The 22,753-nt window shown below is 31.4% G+C and overlaps 2 protein-coding genes and 1 pseudogene across 5 annotated transcripts; all 3 read left to right on the top strand.

Moving 5' to 3' along the window:
• The first annotated feature begins 2,977 nt into the window (after positions 1 to 2,977).
• LOC111317522 (putative peroxygenase 4) lies at positions 2,978 to 7,755 on the top strand. 3 transcript variants are annotated; one of them, XM_022919953.2, is made up of 7 exons: positions 2,978 to 3,380; positions 3,504 to 3,620; positions 3,714 to 3,799; positions 5,992 to 6,086; positions 6,973 to 7,098; positions 7,249 to 7,395; positions 7,512 to 7,755. In XM_022919953.2, exons 1-7 carry the CDS (start codon positions 3,344 to 3,346, stop codon positions 7,516 to 7,518), a joined length of 615 nt encoding a protein of 204 aa, XP_022775688.1. In that variant the 5' UTR covers positions 2,978 to 3,343; the 3' UTR covers positions 7,519 to 7,755. The 3 variants fall into 3 exon arrangements, with proteins under 3 accessions (XP_022775688.1, XP_089610489.1, XP_022775687.1); XM_022919952.2 differs by having other exon boundaries at positions 2,983 to 3,380; positions 7,553 to 7,755; XM_089754363.1 differs by having other exon boundaries at positions 2,982 to 3,380; positions 7,249 to 7,755.
• A 4,993-nt stretch (positions 7,756 to 12,748) lies between these two features.
• LOC111318084 (plasmodesmata-located protein 6-like) lies at positions 12,749 to 15,774 on the top strand. The gene is made up of 3 exons (XM_022920723.2): positions 12,749 to 13,670; positions 15,188 to 15,310; positions 15,448 to 15,774. Exons 1-3 carry the CDS (start codon positions 12,926 to 12,928, stop codon positions 15,456 to 15,458), a joined length of 879 nt encoding a protein of 292 aa, XP_022776458.2. The 5' UTR covers positions 12,749 to 12,925; the 3' UTR covers positions 15,459 to 15,774.
• Positions 15,775 to 18,754: 2,980 nt separating this feature from the next.
• Positions 18,755 to 19,374, top strand: LOC111318085 (uncharacterized; annotated as a pseudogene). The gene has a single exon (XR_016333600.1). The product of XR_016333600.1 is annotated as an uncharacterized LOC111318085 (transcript).
• The last annotated feature ends 3,379 nt before the right edge of the window (positions 19,375 to 22,753 follow it).

The raw sequence follows: 22,753 nt of genomic DNA, 5'->3' as shown, positions 1-22,753 counted from the left end.
TTGATGAGCCGAAAGAAAGTGTCATATATTACTATAAAATTTCAATATTCAATACTGACGAAGTTCCATTTCCATGTTACAATAAAAAAAAAAAATTAGTTGATTATGCAATTGTCTTAGATTCTTTCATCAGCTTTAAAGTCTTCCAGCTCTTTGATTCTTTTTTTTTTTTCCTTTAAATTAGACTGCAATAATAGTAAATAATTGAGTATGTTTGATTCATACAAACGCTTTTGCTTTATATTTTTTTATTATTTTTCTTCACATTAATTTTTTAATATCCTTAATAAATAATTATTTTAATCTTCGGGGACGTACCAAAAGAGCTATTGAAATTAAGAACCGATAATATTTGCCATTGATATATCTAACCGCCAGCCAATTGTTTAACTAAAATGTTTTTTTTTTCTTGCCTGTGAGGCTTTATTTCAATGATGAAAAAGAATTTCTGAAAATTTTAAATTTGAAGTGTTGAGTTTTATCATATATATAATATGAGTTTGGTTAAATTCTAAATTTGATTGTAATTTATCTATAATTTGTTTTTTATTTGTTCTGATTGATTTAATAATGACTATATGATATATGGTCAGAATTATTTGGTTGCAATTATAATTTTTTATTTTAACAATATCCGATAAAAATAAAACAGTTTCTTCAATATCCACAAACCAATATTAACCATATGATTGAATCAAAACATTTTTTATTGCCACCGATAAAATTTTATCATAATAATAAGGAAGAGATTCAAAAATTTTAAGGATCAAATTCACATCATGTTGCATTGATTCGATTAAATTTGTAAATTATATGTTGATTCATCGGATTTTTTTTTATTTTTTTGACTAAATGGGTTTTTAAATGAATATAATATTTAATTTAAAATTTAAAATTTTATTATAATTTGGTTAAAAAATAGTGAGTGCCGCATAGATGAAACACTGCACAAGCAAAAGGATGGGGCACTGTGGCTTAAAAGTTACCACAACATTGGTGGAGAAACCGTAGTCTTTGACTCGAAGAAACGGGAGTCCAATTGTGAGTGGCTTTCAAATATCACAGTCGATTTTCCTTTCAAGTTAGACACTTGCAAATGTCATCTTCTCATAAAAATATGGAAATGACGAAATGTTAGACGAACGCCGTCGATATTGTCATTAACATTTTCTAAATTAATAAAAAAATAATCTCCGAGATATATATTTTGCACGTAGAAAAATAGCAAATTTAATCATTGGCCAAAAGAAAATACAAGCTTATCATTAATTAAATTATTATTCTGGATTTCATGCATAAAATAATAAAAAGAAGATCACTTTTTTAGGGCTTTGGTCAAAATTTTTAATGTCAAGATCTTGATTTAGTAATAAAAAAATATAAAATATAAAAATTTTAAGTTTAAGTTTTATTATATGTGAATTTAATTATTTAATTAAGTTATAATTTATTAATTTTTAATAATATAATAATTAATTATATAAATATAATTATTAATTTAAATCTAATTATGAATATAATTTAAAAAATTTTATAAAACTAAAACATACGTTTATATATATATATATATAAATAAATATGAATTTATTAATTTCGAATCGAAATTTAAATTTCAAAACTCATTTTTAAAATCTAGCACTTTAGTCAGCGAATATTTGGAGCCAACAAACAGACGAATTCGACCCAACGAAAATCATGGAATAATAGGCGCGTGAGGAGGGCGTAACTGAAAGTTGATTGATTTGAGCGGGAGAAACGTGAAGCCAAAGACGGCGATGCGTGTGGCTTTTCCGGAGGAGTGCTTGCTTTTGTTGCTGTCAAGCAAAGGCAGTAAAGATAGACTACTTTGTTTTCTCTCCTGCTCAGTGTTCACATTTGGGCAGCTTCGTTTGTTGTCTTTGATCGAAAAATCTGTCGTTTTCTACCATTAGTCCTCTTTCTTTTTCTCGTTATCCGTTTGTCTGCTATACTATTTATTTGTCAAAATGTCAAGTACAACAGTAGGAATCCAATACTCGAGCTTTCGAAACCAAATTGAGGAGTATTTAATGGAATTTAATAGTTTTATTTTAAACCAAAAATTTTTCTTTTTTTGCTATGCCCATTTTATGTATAAAAAAACAAATTATTTGTTGTTTTCCAAATTCAATATTTATGAAGAGAATTTAAGAATTCAAATAATGTTCATTGAAAGAATGAAGGCATACAAAAAGGTTTAGGAATAAGTATGGCTATTTGTAAACAGAACGTTTCTAATCACTATCTTTAATTGCTTGTTAGTTGTTAGATTTTCTATCCAAGATTATATGCAATGATGTAAAATTGAAATTAAAACATTAAACAATTAATTGGATCAGTAATGCTGAAATCTACTCCTGTAATATTTTTTTCTTTTAATTTGAGCGAAAACAAGATTTGAACTTTGTTTTTCAAACGAGAATCATATATCAATTACTCTATCGACTCTACTCTTGCAACATTCATGACAGAAAAACCTGTCATTTTTTATTATGCATGAAAAAAACAGCCATTTCAACCTAAAAAGAATATCAGAGCTTGAATTTTTTAGATAATAAGCCAAAAGCAAAAACAAAAGCATAGCTAACAGGTTGATTGAATTGATAAAATTTAAATAATTTATTTATAAGATATAAAGTTGAATTCCATTATCAATATTTTTGAAAACTTACAGTATGCTTTGATCTTGAAAACTGGCCTTACCTTAAATTTTTATTTACCAAAAAGACAAAAGACATCAAAGCAAACATGGGTAAAGGCATATAAAATGTTGCGTACACGAATTTCATCACTTGGTGCCAAAGTGTGCTAGCCAGGCGGCCATGTTAGGGTGTTACATGAATGCAAGTTTCGAACCCAAATTAATTTTTGTAAAAAACCCGTCTTCTATTTCCTTTATTTATTCCAAATTATAAAGAACTTGGCAAAGGAAAGGAACCTCTGTTCCCTCAGTCTTTTATTGTAATACTCACGGTTCATTATAGCAAAAGCAACGCAACAATTGTGTTTACCTTCCTGCTTTAGCAAGTGTCTTTTATTAGTACTTGTATCTCTTTTTATCTGCCATATTCTTCATTTTAAAGCGCGTGAAGTTTTTGTACACTCAATAATCACTCTCGAAGTCTCGATGCATGCGTCGTTTCTTTCCATTATAAATTGTTCTTAAGCCTGACCCTGAGTCTGTATTGTAATCATCATCGTTCGTCATAGCAAAAGCAAAGCAATAATTGGGTTATTCCTGTTTTATCAGGTCTCTTTTTTTCATTACTTGTCGTTTCTCTTTTTATCTGCCAAATTCTTAGTTTGATCCAACGCTTTTTTAGACATGGCTTCCTCTTTACCATCGAAAGATTTTCAAGCGGGTATGTTTATATATTTATACGTCCAACTTTTTCTTCTTGAATTTCTATGAACAAATCTATGTCTTAATTTTTCAGAGTTTTTTTTTTCTTTGTAATTGATTTGAAGAGAATGAGCATATGCAGGAGGAGTTGATGATGTAGGAAGACCTACGCCTACTGACCAAAATGTTCTGCAAAAACATGTTGCATTCTTTGACAGAAACCATGATGGTCTTGTTTATCCATGGGAGACTTTTGAAGGTTCTTTTTACTCCTAAAAAAAGAAGAGAGAATTCCTTTTATTTATTTTTATTTTCATGGATAAATCTGTTTTGGGTTTTTTCATTTTTACAGGATTTCGAGCAATTGGTGCTGGTTATTTCTTGTCTATGATCGGTGCCTTCTTCATCAACGTTGCTCTCAGTCGCAAAACTCGCCCTGTAAACTTCTGCCACTTTGCTTGTTCTTCTTTCTTTATGTTATATATTTATCCTGTTTCCTTTTCCTACAATTTTTTTTCTGATCCCAGTTTTTCTGTTTTTTTTTTGTCTGTCTCAAATTAATTGTTGTTTTATATCCTTTTCTTGGTAAGAAATATCTTGTGAATTTTATTCTTAAAAATTGGATTTCAAATATGAAAAAGATGAGACTTTAAATTTTTTACGTATAAAAATTTATGAATTCATAAAATTTAATGAAAATTTTCATAATATGTAAAAAAAAATTATTTAAGATAGTATTTGGAATCAAAATTTGATTAGTACTTACATAAAAAAATTTGTCAAAGTTTTTAATAACAATATTTATCTAAAAATATATCAAAATTTATTATAAACTTTTCAAATTTTATATATTTAATCTAGTAATAAAAATTCTCAACAGATTTGAATTTTATTTAATTACTTTAATAAAAAATTTCACAACTCTAACTATATATTTGTCATGAAAGAATAGCTGTTCATATGCAATATCTTGAAAAAAACTATTAGAGATATTAAAGGAAAGGATAAGAACTCAAGATTGCTTGGAATCTTTCAAAGCACAAAAAAGATGCATAAATGTAACTAATTACAATCTGCTTGTTTGTTTAATTAGTCAATGGGATTTTTTTCTACGAAAAAAATTTTCAAAGTTCAAATTTCACTAAAGTTTAATTATTTAATTAAGTAATAATTTATAAGTTAATTATTTAATTGATTATATGAATGTAATATTTAATTATGAATATAATTTAAAATTTTTTAAAATTTCATTTATTTATTATCAAGTTATTAATTTATGAAATCTTCATATGATATTATATTTTAATAAATATCTCTCTTTTATTTATTTGTTTTTCTTTTAATTTTAAGATATAAATGATATATTAATATTTGTAAATTATTTAGATTTGATTCAGATAAAACTTAAATTTAATTCGATTATTATCGATTTGAGTTCGAACAATTTAACTTATTTAATAAATTGAATTCGAACATTCTAATATTTGATTTAAATAACTCGTAATCTTAATTAAATTTTAAAATTTTAATATATTTTTATTATTTTAATTAAAAAATTACTATTTTACTCTTATATATATATTAATTTAAGCTCTAACTTGAGTTTAAACATATAATAGATTTCAAAAATTAAACTTATTTTTATAAAACAAATCTAAACAAATAAAATCGAATAATTTTAATTTTTTAAATAAAATTTAAATTTAAATTTTTTACTATATCAATTCAACTTAATTCAACTTGACTCAATTACATCTTATTGTGATTTTTAAGTTTTCTAACGTGTCAAAACGTCAAGTTTTCTGGTTGGCCACGTGGAAAATTATATGGTTTCCATTGCTCGAAGAATATAGGTACCTTAGATGTATCAAATATAGATTGATTAAAGGGAAAAAACATCATAAATTATTCATACATCATGATTTTTTTGTTGGTGGCATGAAATTAATTTCTTTGAAAAACGACAACTTTCTTTTATGCGTCGAATCTTCACCTACTCATATTCTATGCGTATTTGATGGGTTATTCCAAATGAGACATGCATAGTAAGAGTCTTGTAATTTATTATTAGAATATTAAATTTTTAATTAAAGTAATTTAAATTTAAATTTTTACAATTTTAAATATTTAAAAAGGAAAATTTTAACTTTTAATATAGAAATCTTTTGATCCAAATATTAATTTATAGCATATTCTATTATTAACTGGTGCAAAAATCCCCGAAGGATAGTTGGCATAAGGAAAATCGGAGCTATTTATTAGTTACCCTGATCTTCTTCCATATAGTTAAGAGCAATTTACATTTCTGGTATAACCAAACCAAAGCCAAAATAAGTCATATAAGAACGGCTTCAATAGTCTAAAGTTTCCTTCTTTTTTTTTTTTTTTTTTGCATTGATCGAAAATAAAGATCAATAATTCCTATACGATATTTACGAGTCAGATTAAGTTGAGTCAAATTTGATTAGTTCTTAAAAATTTTTATTATTAAATATTATTTTTAAAATTTATATATCACATTGAATATTTTAATATAAATAAAAAATCATTCATAATATTAATTCTTTATGTTAATCTAAGACCTCTTGCTTTTCATATTTTATGATCTTATTTTCCACTATATGGTGCAGGGAAAATATCCTTCTCTACTCTTTCCCATCGAGGTTAAAAATATCCATTTGGCAAAACATGGGAGTGACTCTGGTGTATATGACAGTCAGGGAAGGTAAATGGAAAATATATATATATATATATATATATATATATATATACTATCTCATTTATCAATTTGCATTAATCAGATGGATCTTTCTGTTGCTATTATTCTTGAGAAAGAATTCGTAAGTAAAATAGTGTGCCCTTTGTTCTATCCATCATGCCTCAATTTCCATGTCTCTATTGCTAAATGTCTTATTCTTTGTTATCTGAAGGGTAAGGTATAGTCATGAGTTGCTTCTTCATATGGCTTTGTTTATGATATGAATCTGTATTTACAACTCGAAAATCTTATTATCATTAAGCCCTGGTTAGATTTGGATCTATTCCAGATTTCTTTACTCATCCAACACTTTTCAAGTAATTGCAAAAAAACCTGACTTGCATGACTGTTTTTTGCTTTTCTGGCAATACAAACGTAAGTAATTGTTGTTCTATAAGGCTATAAAGAAAATGCAATTTCCAATTCTTAGTGTTTTAACTTTTCCAATTATTGATGAAATCCTTTTTCTATTAGTTTATACATTAGTGAAGATCCTAGACAGATTCAATGCATTTTAAATTAGACAAGTTTAACTCTGGCTCATGCTGCCAAACTGGACCCACCATATGATAGAGAAATTAGACCAAAAGTTGGCACTTAGGCCGGTTTTCAGTACTATCTTATTTAACCTGATCATACGTGGCTCATGCTACCAAACTTGACCCACCATGTGATGATGAAATGAGACCAAAGTTGTTACTTGTTACTTTGTTAATTAGGCTGGTTTTTAGTTCGTTTCAATTTAATGACAGATTTTAATAAAGCTACATTTGTGCTGGTTAGCACGTTATTTCTTGGTACTCCCATGTGAATTATTTATGATCTCATATCTAATTTTGGAATTATACGATAGGTTTGTATCCTTGAAGTTTGAAGAAATCTTCAGCAAATTCGCTCGTACGCATTCCAGTGCCTTAACATCTGATGAACTGATGGCAATGCTCAAGGCTAACAGGGAACCACAGGATTACAAAGGATGGTAATTAGTTCTTAAATTTCTTATTCTAAGTTACATATAAATAACAATAATCTGCAACAGCCGTGTCATAAATTGATAGAGTGTTTAACTTATAATTTCAGTGATAGGACTCAATTTCTGATAATTTCAAATATGGGAAAAAATTTGCAGGCTTACTAGCTGGACGGAATGGATGACATTATACAATCTTTGCAAGGACAACCGTGGATTACTAAGGAAAGAAACGATTAAAGCTGTTTATGATGGAAGCCTGTTTGAACATATGGAGAGGGAAAGAGCATCTGCCAAAAAGAAAGCGTAATGCGCTAGCCTTTACATCGATCATTTACCAATTGGCTTTAATTTATGATTTAATTTATTTTGAAAATTAAAATATGTAAATTAATTAATCGTTTGAAGCAAATATTTTGAAGGAATTGAAGAATGAGTTATAGTGGGATTCTTTGTGATGCAGTTGGATGTAAAGAAAATGCTTACTCGTATGGTGGGTATGGTCTGCTCGGCCTCAAACGGGTTGGGAAGATATGATTCGTGGATTTGTAATTTAACTATTTTTTGGGTTTTTTGTTTAGATTAGTAGAAAGAAATAATGTATCTTCTTGTTGATGCTTCAGAGATTTTATTTATCATATATAACCATGAATTACCATTGTCCAATTTATATCAATTTGTTGCTATGCTTGGATGAATTGACAACCTCCTAGTTTTTTTCTTTCCCAATAAATTAACGTCCAAATCCAGAATCACTTTAATTTGAACATTGCATTTTGAAAAACTCTCATAAATCCACTCAAATCACAATGTTAATGACTTAATGCTTCCAAATCTAAATTTTTAATCTAAAAAAATTATTTTTTATTGACACATAAAAAAACAAAAAAAAAAACAAATCGTTCACAATATTCCATTTCCTGTTAGTTTGTATGATTGCATTTCATTCAGGATTGGCGGGCTCTTTTGAGGTTCTTGCATATACATAGCTCGTGCCGTAAACTTTTTACTAGGCCCAACGCAAGAATGATTTTTGAGAAGTCCATTGTCCAATTCACTCTTATATGGGGCCTCTACGTCAAAAGTTTGACTTTTGATCTTGGAACTCGATCGTGTCAAAATTATCTTGAGGTTTGATCAAATTTTATATTGAATTTATTTTATTATATATTGATTTATTTGTTTAATTTAATTCAATAATTGTCATATAATATAATATTTTGATTATAATTGTAACTTTCTAAAAAAAAAAAAATATTGCATTCAATCTTTACATTATTTATTGATAGAGATAGTAAGAAATAAAAGCAACTAATATATTTGACCCTCAGCTTCACTCCCAGTCAGGTCCAACCGTCCAAGTACAATATCTAGAGACAGGTTACATCAATTACGGTCATCTTCGGACTTGTAACTTAGAATTTTCAACTCTCAGGCTAATCATATACCCCCAAGTATTTATTTTAGAAATCAGCTGTTTTTAACATCTGTCAAGCAACTGCCCCTATGTGAATTTAATTGCTAAGAAACTTTAATCACACCAAGTGTTTCTAATCTCTATTAAGAAGTTATAATTAAAATTTTACTACTCTTAAACCATCATTACATTTGCATTAATTAGTCATGGTAATGATGATTAATCCCCTTGAAAATTTGGTTAGCTTCATCATCCATCAACTTCCAAATCATCTTCTCTTGAAGCAATTCTTCACGATTGGAAAAGAAATATGGCCCTCCCACAGCTGTTGAACCAACCTACAAAATAAGTGAATGAATAGCTAAGTCCTATCAATATTATATATATTATGTCCATTTTGTCTTTGAATTGCAAATCCAAATTCCATCGATTCTATAGTAAAGTTTACTTTTCTTAATCCCTTGTATTCCTCACATGCACATCTTGTCTGATATTGACTCATGAATGCAAGGGAAACCAACAACCATTTGAAGAGCATAACAGAAAGACAAAACTTGTGGTTGAGCAATGATATATGGTGGTTTAAAATATATTTTTATATATTTAAAGTGGCCAATGATTAAATTTTTGTAAATGAAATTAAGAAATTTACATTTTATCAACATATTACATGATAATTTTTTGAAAGTTTTATTCAAATTTAATTTCAAAATGAAGATAAGAACAATGAAATTTGCAGGGAAAGACATTAGAAACAGAGACTCCAATCATAATCGAAATTTTATTTTCCTATTTCTTGGAATCTACAACTCAACTACAACCAAAATAATTTGGTTCAAGAGAGATCAATGATTGGCAACAAATGTGTTGTGGCAAACTTGCTTATATAAAATAAAGGGTGCTGCTTTTATTTTGCCAGCTCCAAAGTCGAGACATTGCATGATCCAACCCAAAATCAAGCTACACAAGGCTTTTGGCGGTGGTGCTCGTGTTTAATCTTATCTAATATGGCAAAATGACAACATTTTGGTCGGAGGTTAAACCCATAGACCTAAAAGTGCTGCTGGCACATGATAGCAAAGACAAAAACATTCATCACTTTGATGAATATATATATGGACATTGATTTAATTATTGAATGTGACCTTCCCTTTTTCCCTCTCTTCATCTCTCGATCGAATTCCTTCATTATTTTTTTCTTGATGGAACAGCCCATTCTTGCTCCTCCACAACCCTAGTACAACCAAAGTCCACATCCCCCTAGCTAGAGATATAGGCAAATTATATATGCAAACATATAGGGAGGTTCATTTTTACTTGTTTTGTGGGTTCATTGGAACATGCTCAAATTAAACCATGGATACCATAGATAACTTCCTCGCTCATTTTTTCTGTAATGGAGTATGTACTTAAGAGATCAGTCAATTCTAAGAACATCGTTATTTTTTCATAGCCAAGAGCCAAAGACTCGAAAAAGACTTGTATTTATTTTGAAGCAACTGCATGTTTTCTTAAGGAAATCCACGATCAAACAAACATGAGAAGATCAGGAAGCTTCTTGGTAAGAGCCAGAACTAGAAGTAGATACATATGATCGATTTCATGAATATGATTAATCATTGCTAAAACTATAAAGGTCTAATCAAAGTCAAGTAATTCCAGGGCAAGAAAGTTGAGAAAACTGGCGAATTATTGGGAAAGAAATTTCCTTTTAGTTTCTTTTAAAAAAGTAGTTCTAGTATTAAAAAGTATACTTGCACCATACATTTCCTTTTATTCATATCTTAATTAAATATTGACCATTCACAAATGTCAGGAACTTGTATTGGTAGAATTGACTGGAACAAAAATGAATATTTAATTTTTACTAAAGAGGAAGCTTCCCCTCACTTTAAAAATTTATTTTCACTAAAAAAGAAATAATATATAATGTACGATTCCTTCCTTAAATAATTGAAGTATGATTTCTTTTCCACTACTCTTTACCGAACCTCCATTGGATTCTTCTTAGCCATTAAAGTTAGACTTTTCGACTTTGAATGGAAAAATAAAGATTGAAAAACTGAGTCAAAGGCATTTGATTACGCATGGAATACCACATATACTTGTGTTTCATAAATATTGTCTTTAGTTTGATTTAATTTTAGAGTCAAATTTATTTAATTTTGCAAGTGGGTACCATCAAAGTCTTTGTCACAAATAGTGAGATGATTTTCCATGCACTTTCATGAATATGGAGCATTAATATTGTACCAAACATAGGGTTCCATTCCTCGGCATCAAAGGAAAACGACCCTTCATCACCCTGAACTTTCTATATCTATAATTAATATATAAATATATATATATATAATGTAATGTAGGAATAAATTACTATCAATAACAAACTCTTTCTTTTCCTTGAAGGTTCCTTTAAAATTGAAATTTAAAGAATTATTAATATAACCTTTATATGTGTCATCACTTCCCTTTTGCTTTCCCTACATTTTGCATTAGAAGGTACACCAACGATAACTAAATCCATAGAAGGGAAAAAAAAAAAAAGAAAAGACCTTGATATAGAAAATATCTTTTTCTTTTATATTTAGAATATAAAAAATATCTTTTTATATATATATATTTAGAACTACCTGAATTAAAAAAAAAAAATTTTTGTCATAAGATAAGTCTTTTGGTCTACCAAGGTGCAAAAGGCCTATAAATTAAAATAATATATCCTTTTGATTTGGAAGCCAAGAGTCACTCCTTTGCGGTGAACAATTACTTTATATGTATTGGTTAGACTTAGGTTAATAAAGTTAGATGAATTAGAAATAAAAATCCCATTGCTTGCTAAGATTTGTTCATAAATTAATTTACAGTTATAATCAGCAATTTGCCTTTTTCTAGAACAAAATGGCTATCTCTCTATAGAAAGGCAGCCTAAATTGAGGATGGTTCAATATCTAGACACCATTAGAAAAAAATTATCAACCAAATTAATTAAATTTGTTCATTTATATCTTAACAATATTTGCTAAGATTAAAATAATCTTCATTAATAATAATAACAAGGGTTGGACTGATAATTCTTGCAAGTTTTTACTTCAAAGCTCTTATTCACAAGCTTTCATTTTTATTTCAACTTAAACCCCAATTTGACAATATGGTAGGTCCCATATATGAATATAATAGCCAAACTACAATTATTTTTATATGAGGTAATCAAATTAAATCATGATTATTAAAATTGAAAATGCAATATTTCATCGACAAATCACATAAATATTATCTTCAAAATACAAACTTGGGATGATTTTCATCTCCTCACCTTCCATTTGAATTTTCTAAAATTTATGTTTTTTTTTTTCAAATATATATTTTCTAGAACTAAAATGAAGAATCCTTTGCATTTCTTGAATGGCTAAATCTACTAAGAAAACTTAAGATTCTAGCTGCTATCACTTTCTATTGCAATCCTTGCAATAATACGGGACGTCATCCGTCCAACGGTCGAAAACCTTGCTCGGCCCACTAAGTCTATACATGTGCCATATGTTAATTTCCCATCTCGCATTAAACAATTAACCACTTGAATATTTGTAATCACAAATTGAGTTGATTTTGATAGATCAACAATTATAATTTAGGAGGCATAGCTTAGTCCCTGACCATCTTTGATGTATTGGGTCAACCATTACCCGTCCCTCAACCACATCTGACCTTAAGCTCACCAACATTAAGCCAATTAGTTCATTTGTCAATACCCATCTTCCTCCATTCCTAATCCAACAATAAGTCATTTTCCAACAAAATTAAACAAAAAAAAAATCTTGGCAATTAATTCTTAAAAACATTATTATTATAATAGTAATAATTTGTCGCATATTTCAATTTTAAAATTATATCAGCTTTTAACATGATATATCAAAATTTTTTTCGTTTCAATCATCTATCATTTTTCCACAATTCTTAATCTAACAATAAGCCAATAACGTTTTTCAACAAAAATTTAAAAAAAAAATTCACTCATAGTAATTGTAGTAATTGATTCTTAAAACATTACTAATAATTATAATTATTTATCCAAAAAAATATAAATTTTATGATTGTTAGTATATTAATAATATTAATGGTTAATTTATTTTGATTAATTAAAGTAGTTGGCAAAAATGATTTAATAATAATTATAACAACAATATTTTAAAAAAGGAAAAAGAAAAATAGAGATCAGATATGAGAACTCATATGAATTATGAAGCTAGTCTCTTCCTTACGTAAATTCCTCTCAAAGCAACAGCCTTTTCTCTCTCACACACAAAACAGTGTCAGCTGTCTGTTTTCATACTCTGATAGCCTCTTCTTTAAACCATCTCTCACTCACTCTCCTTTCTATATTCTCTTTCAAGCCATTCTTTTTTCTCCTCAATATCTTAAGCCATGGCTTTAGTTACGAAAGAAACGTCGCTTTTTCTTCTCCGTCTTCTTCTCGTATTATCAATATTTTTCATAACCCCATCAAATTCAGCTACTGATACCTTCGTTTTCGGGGGTTGTTCGCAGCTGAAATACATGTCAGGCTCACCTTATGAGTATAACGTTAACTCGATACTCAATTCCCTAGTTAACTCAGCCACGTTCACCTCTTACAACAACTTCACCGTGCCAGCAGCTGGCTCCTCCTCTCAGGACACCGTCTACGGTCTGTTCCAGTGCCGCGGCGACCTCAACAACGGTGACTGTGGCCGCTGTGTTGCTAAAGCAGTGAGTCAACTCGGTACTCTTTGCCTTGACTCAACGGGTGGCGTCTTGCAACTCGAAGGGTGTTTCGTTAAATATGATAATACAACTTTTATGGGAGCGGAGGACAAGACTGTGGTGGTGAAAAAATGTGGACCGTTGATTTCGTCTTACTCCGATGCGATGACTCGGCGTGATGCGGTGCTGGGTTACTTATTAGCGAGTGATGGGACCTACAAACCGTTCCGGGTTGGCGGGTCAGGAGATTTTCGTGGTATGGCACAGTGTGTAGGGGATTTAAGTCCGAGCGAGTGCCAAGATTGCTTATCAGAGGCAATCCAACGGCTCAAAACCGAGTGTGGCGCAGCCAGGTGGGGTGACATGTACTTGGCGAAGTGCTACGCTCGGTACTCGGTAGGTGGAGACCACTCGCACGGCGAAAAAGGTAAGCGGTTTCGCCACCTCCTTGATGGCGGTTCTTATTATTATTATTTTTGGTTTGGATTTAATCCAGTGTGCGTTTGAATGAAATTTACTATAAGATAAATCTTGATTTTTTTGGGTTTTTCCTTTTCATGCCATGTGAAGTGTAAATAATTGGTGTGAATTGGATGTTTATTTTGGTTAGTCCAAATTATTTAAGATATTTATAAATTTCTAAAAGTTTTTTATTATTTTGACATTGGAATTAAGGTTTTTTTATAAAAAGATTATTGTTTGGAGATATGAAAAAATTATAAATATTTAAATTTAAATTTAGATTTAAGTTTCGGTTCTGCCCGTTTCTTTTTTATTTTTCAAATCTAAGAACTTTCCATGTTTGTTCTTGTGTGGTACCAAAAATTTTTAAGTAACTTTCATTTATTGTTGATTAATTAATTTGATGGAGCTAATAACCTATTCAATGGCAAATTTCTATTTATTCTTACTTTTTTTAAAAAAATTTGACACCTTTCTATTACTTTTTCATATTTTTATATTCGAAATTATTTTTTATATTTTATATTTAAAATTTTCAAAAATTAAATTCTAAACACTGAAAATTGAGTTCAATTGAAAATCATTTCACTATAAATGATGGAAGAGGATTAGTAACTTAGTAACCAATGACCAGAGATTTTAGAGAGAAAAAAAATGGGATTGTTAATTATAAGTGCATTTAGAATTATTGCTCTACCATTAAATGGTTAACTTTATACTTCCTTTCACTTGATATGACACATAGTTGCTTGATCACCACCAGTACCGGATATGAGATCATGGGTTGAAATTTCTGTTTTACTTTTGTGCTAAATGTGGTTGATATGTTTGATTACTAAGGTAAAAGTAGAAGGAAATGGAAGACCATTGATTTTGATGAATTATATTGATGGGAATTCAAATATAATTTGACAAATTAGGTGTGTGAGGATAGAAATGTCAAAGTGCCTTAGCTTTCTTGTATGAATAACAAAGTCACCTGTCAAAGCACCTTAATGGTAGTATAATTTTGATGCAATTGAGCCCACTTTTGAATTAATGTCCCATTTGAACTCAAGAAGAATCCATTGTACCCAACACCACCCCCACCTAAGAAAATAAAAATCATACATGATTTCCATGTTCAAATTATTAGACATATATATATATATATTAAAGATTTGAACTAAACTTTTGAGTTAAAATTTCAAGTTCTAATTATTGGGATAATGTTTAAATGAGCAATACATGAGGGCATGGATCTGCATTTGGTAGGAATTTTCCAAATTCCTTAAGAATGATCCTAAATGTTTGATCAAATAATTATGGTGGATAGTAAGAATGAAAAGGATTGTGTTTCAGCGTGTAATTGGAACCAAAAACAAATCTCTTTTGATTTTCTCACAAAAAACAATCTAAATTTGGAAACTACATTGATGATGAGTTTAATTATTGTGCATAAAGGCAACTTTCTGATGTTTTCTTCGATTTTTATGTATGTAGATACTAATAATGATGATGATGAGATTGAAAAGACACTAGCAATTTTAATTGGTCTCATTGCTGGAGTTGCTCTGATCATAGTATTTGTATCGTTCTTATCAAAACTGTGTGAGAAAGGCAAAGGTAAGTTTAATTGACTATGCTTTTACTTATCTCTGTTTTTTTCTTCTTTTCTTTCTCCCTTTTGCTTTGTTGCTTTTTATACAACATATGAAATTTCCCATCCTCTCATTTTCTTTTCCCTGTTTCAATATCTGCAGGTGGTAAATAAATGAACAAACAACACTTTCTGGATCTCATGAAACAAGTGAAAAGAAAGTTACAGTAAGATGAAAAAAGCCTAAAGACTCTGATTCCACTTGAGCTTTTCAACCATGTCTAGAGCTTGTTTTTGAGTGTATAATGAGTGAACACTTTTATGAAAAGTGCTCTTTATAGTGCTGTAGTTAGTGCATTTGTTGGGTGTTATTAGAGCTTTTGCTTTCCAGTTTGTATGGTTGGCAAAAGCTTGAATTCATCTATACCTTAGATTAAAGTTACATATAATTTCTGTCAATTCAATGTTCGATTTGCTTTGATATTTGCAACACTACTTGTTTGATGTTTCCACGTAATCTCCCCATAGAAACATATGCACTTACCGTTGAACCAAATATTCAGGCACTAGTGATAGCTAAGTAGGCAACTGATGTGCAGTTCGAGGCGTATGATAAAAACATATTGAATTAAATCAAACGTCCATGAACAAAATTTGTAGATTTACATGAATGAATTGATTTGTGAAGTCATTTTTGAGTTGCATGCAATTTATCAATCAGAACTGGAATGAACAGAGACTACTAAACTTAATTTTCTTAAAACCCCACACGATATCTTTGTCAATATTTTATATAAGAATTGCCAAAGTACTGTTTCTGGTCAAATTGAGAGAGATTCATAGATTGTTCAATCTTCGTGTTTTCAGCAAATATTATAGTTTTATCAAATAAAAGTAATTAGTTCAGCCATCATATCTGCCAACTAATATGTAACCAACCTAGATATATACATATAGGATTCATTTGGCAGAGTGAGACTGTCCTTTTATGATTGGATTCCATCACGCTGCCAAATGAATCCATAATCTAAAGTCCAAGAACGAGTTATCGATCAAGCAAAGAACAATCAATTTTTTTTTGCTTTTTGAGATATCTAATGATCCACACAGCGATGATTAAGGCAATATTCCCTCTGTTTGAAGGCCAACAATTAAGGGTAATATTCATGAATTAGCTAAGAATCTTCTCTCTCATCCATTATAAAACTAAATTGGCTTTGTTTTTTATCACAAGAGTTTTGATCTCTGTCCCATTCTAGAACCCTTTGGCACCATGTAATTTGTTTTCTATTTTTTGTGCCCCAATTCACTCCTTTGGCTCCATTGCTTTACATATTTCTCTTTTCATAACCAGGCTTATAACATCTATAAAAAAAACAAATAGATGGAAGTGGGTGGCTGAAAGGATCATGCGTCGGATTATAACTGGTGTCGGTAATGCAATTCAAAGTCTCTGTATATTTATTCCTAGACAAAGAGATGGAGGAGGAATTAGATAGTGACTAGCTTTTAACAAAGGGAGACAAAAAAGAAAGGAAAAAGAAATGTGATCATAGATGACAAAAGTTGTGACAAATTGGGGAAGGCAAATTGGAAAAAAAATTTATTCGAACAAAATATATAATGCTAAAGAATCTGCTGAACATCATTTCTTTTTTTTTTTTTGGTTAGAATGCTGAACATCATTTTCATCTCTTGCCCTTGGCTTCATATAATCTGTCAATATATTTGCATTAACTTATGGCTTAACAATCACCTACAAAAAAGTGTCACTTTACACATGTCAAATTGCAAAACTTATTCCTCTTTCAGTCCCCCACAACCTTTCTTTTCTTCATGGGAAAATGATTTGAGTTCTATTTCTGTCCTTGGAGAAATTTTTTCCTTTTTTTTTTTTTGGTTAGAATGCTGAACATCATTTTCATCTCTTGCCCTTGGCTTCATATAATCTGTCAATATATTTGCATTAACTTATGGCTTAACAATCACCTACAAAAAAGTGTCACTTTACACATGTCAAATTGCAAAACTTATTCCTCTTTCAGTCCCCCACAGCCTTTCTTTTCTTCATGGGAAAATGATTTGAGTTCTATTTCTGTCCTTGGAGAAATTTTTTCCTTTTTTTTTCAGAATTGTGGTCTGCGAAACTCGAATTAGAAGCGTGTCTCTAATCAATAGAGTTTGGGCGACTCCTAATTTGATGGTCCATCCACTATAATCAAAGTGTGCCATTTTTTTACATTTTTTTATAAGTTGATTAAGAGTATTATCAGATTTTGTTCGAATTTAATATTTTTATCAAATAATTTTAAAAACACATTTTCTTATAAAGAATTGTTAACGTAATTGTGAAATTAACAAAAAGGCCATTGGTTGTTTGATCAGATGAGATTTTTTCTAGTTTGTCGTATCTTACAATTACAAGCATCCACCAGTCAACATTGCTCTACTTTTTTTCTTCTATCGTGGAGAAGACTAAAGATTGCTAGTCGTCCTTTGAAGTTTGAACATCCAGTTTATAGGCTAAAAGACTTATTCAAAGTAGTAACAATGACAATGAAGAAAAAGATACTAGAATCCCCTTTCTTATTTATTATCTTTTGGAGCAATCAAGAAGTAACTTTCTCTATCGACTTATTCAATACGATCAGCTCGGACTATTTAAACCAAAAAAAAAAAAGGGAGAGTGCTAAACCTAGACAAGGAAGTAGGAACTCTGTTTGTCAAAAATGCAGCAAGAATCCTTGCATTTCAGTTGTAAACGTGGCACCAATAAGAACTCAGATGAACCTTCTAGTAAAATGAAGTAGCGATGTTGACTATCCAAGTGAAGAAAATGATGCAAGTATGGATGGCTGGTTAGCTTCCCCTAAAGTCACTACGTCCTTTCGTGCGATCAAGGTTAGGTGGACTCTACATGCATCTACAATAAATTTTTTTTTCCAATAATATTACTTGTGGTTAAACTTTAAAAGTGAACTAGTTGTGATGCTTGATGACAATGGAGTAAAAAGCATTTGGCAGCAACCAAAGCTTTCATAGATTCCCTGGTAAGATGATGATGCGCCTCAAAGTGGAGGAATCGTCATCAGCGGGATAATTTCAGATCCAGTGTTCCTCCTCACCCCATGCAAATACTGATTTATGAAGGCACAAATAATAGCAACAAAAAAGTTGAATGAATCTCCATGCCAAGATAAACATGGATCTTATTCACAGCTAAACAAAGAGAATAGAGACGTGATACATATTCACAACGTATACGGAGAAAACTTCAGCCCAAGCTCTTAACTTTTGTCCACTACAAGAAATTTTAGCCCATCTTTATAACTTGGCAAGGGCCTCCATGTTGGGCTCCTAACTTACTTGGATATTCTTAAGACGGCCCGAATCATCAGTAGACAACACTCCACGTGTCCTCTGTTCCCGTCTTTCCTTTGGTCTCCATTTTCGTCCCATCTCCTTCTTCTCACTAAGAAAAGCACGTAACAAAAGCGAACTGCCCTAACAACAAAGCCACTACCCGGTCAAAGATATCAAAATCAGATCTAAAAATTTTCCCGAAAAATGGCTCTCGAATGGGTAGTGCTAGGATATGCTGCGGGTGCAGAAGCCATCATGGTGCTCCTCCTCACAATCCCTGGCCTCGACGGACTCCGCAAGGGCTTGATTGCTTAACACGTAACCTCCTGAAACCCTTCTTGTCGGTGGTCCCCTTCTGCCTCTTCCTTCTGATGGATATATATTGGAAATACGAGACGCGCCCTCACTGCGATGGCGATTCATGTACTCCGTCGGAGCATCTTCGTCACCAGAAATCCATCATGAAGAGCCAACGCAACGCGCTTCTCATAGCCGCCGCTCTAATTTTCTATTGGCTGCTTTACTCTGTTACTAACCTTGTTGTTAAGATTGAGCAGTTGAACCAGCGCGTTGAGATGCTTAAAAATCGCGATTGAGTGAGATAAGTGCTTATTTTGAGAATGCTTGTATTTGGGGTATCTTTTTGTTTAAATTTCCTTTATGATGTGTTAGGATAATTTGAAGGATTTATATGATGAAAATTATATGTTGTTATTTTTGCATTGCATCTTCCTTTTTCAATTTATCATTTGATATAGAATTTAGGGTTTTGGTTCAAAATTACAGCTATGTCATAAATTTATTTTAATTCAACACTGAAAGCTGCTTTTGGAGTTGGAATGGAAGCTTTAGTAATTTTGTTCTGCCTGCTGTTTTCTATTAAGAACAAGTTGATTAGCAAATGGGATTTGGCAATGTAGCTTCCACTTACCCTAGCCTAGATTGGTTATAAAAAGTTAGCTACAAATTGGTATTTTTGTGGTTTAGTAGTGCACTATCTATATTACCAAGTTAGCTGCCTGCCATTTTAGCTTCTGAATGTGCTTCCTGTTCACTTTTTGGATTATATCATCAAATCCATCCCGAGTCTGATAATATCTCCAATGATCTGAGCAAATAATTTTATATGTGCTTGGCATTTGGCAATTCTTATTGTCATCTGAGTATCTGGCTTTGCTTTCTTGTTGATGCTTTCTACTTTTTACTTCTTAACATTGTGTAGATGGTTTAGGAAAAACTTAGTTTTTTCATAATTGATTTTTGGAATGTTTCAAGTACCTCTTTAAATGCTTTATTCTTTCCAATTTTCTGCTCAGCATAGGTTTTCTCCTTTTAAAGTTAAAAGAAATAGTACCCCTTGTAGTCCTCTTGCTGAGCACCATAAGTGCACTATGGGAACCGAGGCATTGGATATAGCGGCTTCAATTCTGACCATTCAATCATCATATATTTACGTGGTAAGACTGGTGGTGATACCAGTCGTAACTGGATGTTCAATTGAATTGAAGTAATACTTTTTACTGGCTGTCACTGATGTCTCAACATAGGCTGCTTTCTCATGTAGTGTAGATACAAGTTCTCATCTTATTTAATGGTCAAAATTGAAGCTGCCTGCTTACTCACCTATAGCTCTCTACTCTTGTACCGCACTACAGCAGTCCCCTGAAGAAATGGTTGAAATATGCATTTGAAACTGGGTTAATGGCCTTACCATAGCTTTTTATTCTAGATGGTGGTCAGTCGTTTCACTTGGAGGATGGCCTGACTATAGCTTTTCATTCTAGAACCTGGATGGTGGCTAGGCTTTTGCACTAGGTTGGGTGGAAGATTTATTATATTGAACTCTTTTTCTCTAAAATTTTAAGCACTCGAAAGTGTGTGGGCTTGTTTGCCCCCATTCTGAGTTCTTTAAAATATCGTATTGTGCCCTTATATTTGTCCATCGAAGATTTTCAAGCTAATGGCCTGGGTAGGACTCAGTATTTACTGGCCGGACAGCAGCTGCCTGTCAGCCATACGCTTCAAGGCTAGGTGCTGAACCTTTTGGCCAAAAGTCATGACTCATGATTCCCTTCTTGAGTCTTGAATTATTTTGGTAAACTCTAGTTACTCCATAATAATGAATGAGATTCGCTTGACTGACCGGCGGTTTTAGGAAATGTTTGAATCCCTGCCGTGCAGTGTGGGGAAATGTTTGAATCTCAAACCGCAGAGTCATCTGGCCAGAGAAGGAACAAAAATAATGTTTCTGATTAAGCTATCTCCCAGTACAGGGGCACAAAAAATCTTCATTCAATTACTTATTCTAGTGTTGCTAGTTTGTTAAGTTGGACGTGAGATGAAACTAAATCAATCACGCAAGTTCTGCTAGAATATGATGAAACGTATTTCTAAACAGGTTCTTTTTTGGGGAGTACAGTGGCTCTTTTTACGTGGTTAATCAGTAACCATGTTCACCAGTAATAAGGCCGCAAGGTAGCACATACTGAAGGGCTTGACTTAGATTTATGAAGACTTTCCCGTGAGGAACGCTGGATACGGACTCCTAACTGATTACCCACGTAATCCTTCAATTGTAGAGGCTAATCGATTGAAACTCGATGGAGATTAACATGCTACATGATTGGGTTTGCGAAAGATACTTCATTGGAAAGTCGATAACTGAACTTCAAGTAACTATTCAATGTTTTTCCTTCGATGGAAGACCATTATTGTTGATAAGATGAGAAAATATTTTCCTTTTTGAAGTTTTTATTCCTGCAAATCATTTTTAGGGATGATCCAAAAGCAAATGTAGATGCAGGATCTACGTCTTCAATTTCTTCAATAACTTTACCCTTTGCACATGCCCACACAAGAAAACTGGGAAAACAAGGCCTTCTTTGCTGCAAGTGCAAGTCTAATAAGTCAAACTCTTAAGGCCCATATACGTGGCGATATCTTATTGGTGTAATTGCGAGATTAACGCGGTTGAACAGCGTGTATATCGAATCTTTAACAATTCATTGAATTCAACGTCTCCGGATACAAAAGAAGGTCCCAATCCACATTCCAAATCCCAACGGCCAATAACAGCTGTCTATCTTAACGATTAAGATCTGTTATCGACAAGGACCAAAGTCTTCTCCGAACTCTGTTAACGCTTCTCTTCTGATCCTCCGAGGTAAACTCGTTGCATAAAAAACTCATTTCTTGTCCATATTTCTTTCATTTCTAAACCCTCTTATATCACCAGGCTGCTTTCACTACCAACCGACTCTTTGGAGATAAAAAAGCTTCTTTATTACCCTTTTTCTGTTCCTGATTCCTGGTCTATATTCTTTGTTGCTATTAGTATTATTATTCCATTTTGAGCTTCAACCCAAGAGAATAATACCCAGAAAAGAATAATGGATGAGATGAAAGACAAATGGAATGGATTCATGAAGAAGGTCAACAACCAATTTTCATCATCATCTTCTTCATCTGGTAAATTCAAGGGTCATGGTAGAGTCTTGGGTTCCTCACATGCACATCTTGTCTGATATTGACTCATGAATGCAAGGGAAACCAACAACCATTTGAAGAACATAACAGAAAGACAAAACTTGTGGTTGAGCAATGATATATGGTGGTTTAAAATATATTTTTATATATTTAAAGTGGCCAATGATTAAATTTTTGTAAATGAAATTAAGAATTTTACATTTTATCAACATATTACATGATAATTTTTTGAAAGTTTTATCTCAAATTTAATTTCAAAATGAAGATAAGAACAATGAAATTTGCAGGGAAAGACATTAGAAACAGAGACTCCAATCATAATCGAAATTTTATTTTCCTATTTCTTGGAATCTACAACTCAACTACAACCAAAATAATTTGGTTCAAGAGAGATCAATGATTGGCAACAAATGTGTTGTGGCAAACTTGCTTATATAAAATAAAGGGTGCTGCTTTTATTTTGCCAGCTCCAAAGTCGAGACATTGCATGATCCAACCCAAAATCAAGCTACACAAGGCTTTTGGCGGTGGTGCTCGTGTTTAATCTTATCTAATATGGCAAAATGACAACATTTTGGTCGGAGGTTAAACCCATAGACCTAAAAGTGCTGCTGGCACAT

Source organism: Durio zibethinus, chromosome 2 (genome assembly GCF_047325235.1).
Source record: "Durio zibethinus cultivar Kanyao isolate XHJ-2024 chromosome 2, ASM4732523v1, whole genome shotgun sequence".
In the NCBI taxonomy this organism is placed as follows: domain Eukaryota; kingdom Viridiplantae; phylum Streptophyta; class Magnoliopsida; order Malvales; family Malvaceae; genus Durio; species Durio zibethinus.
Note: the sequence above shows the minus strand (reverse complement) of the source record. Positions and strands in the feature narration are given on the sequence as shown.

Excerpts from the sequence above, each read along its gene's own strand:
- LOC111317522 (XM_022919952.2), top strand. The coding sequence starts at position 3,344 with ATGGCTTCCTCTTTACCATCGAAAGATTTTCAAGCGG. Across the intron at positions 3,381-3,503 it reads ATCGAAAGATTTTCAAGCGG|GAGGAGTTGATGATGTAGGA; the intron begins GTATGTTTATAT and ends GAGCATATGCAG. Across the intron at positions 7,099-7,248 it reads CCACAGGATTACAAAGGATG|GCTTACTAGCTGGACGGAAT; the intron begins GTAATTAGTTCT and ends AAAAATTTGCAG.
- LOC111318084 (XM_022920723.2), top strand. The coding sequence starts at position 12,926 with ATGGCTTTAGTTACGAAAGAAACGTCGCTTTTTCTTCTCCGTCTTCTT. Across the intron at positions 13,671-15,187 it reads CCACTCGCACGGCGAAAAAG|ATACTAATAATGATGATGAT; the intron begins GTAAGCGGTTTC and ends TTATGTATGTAG.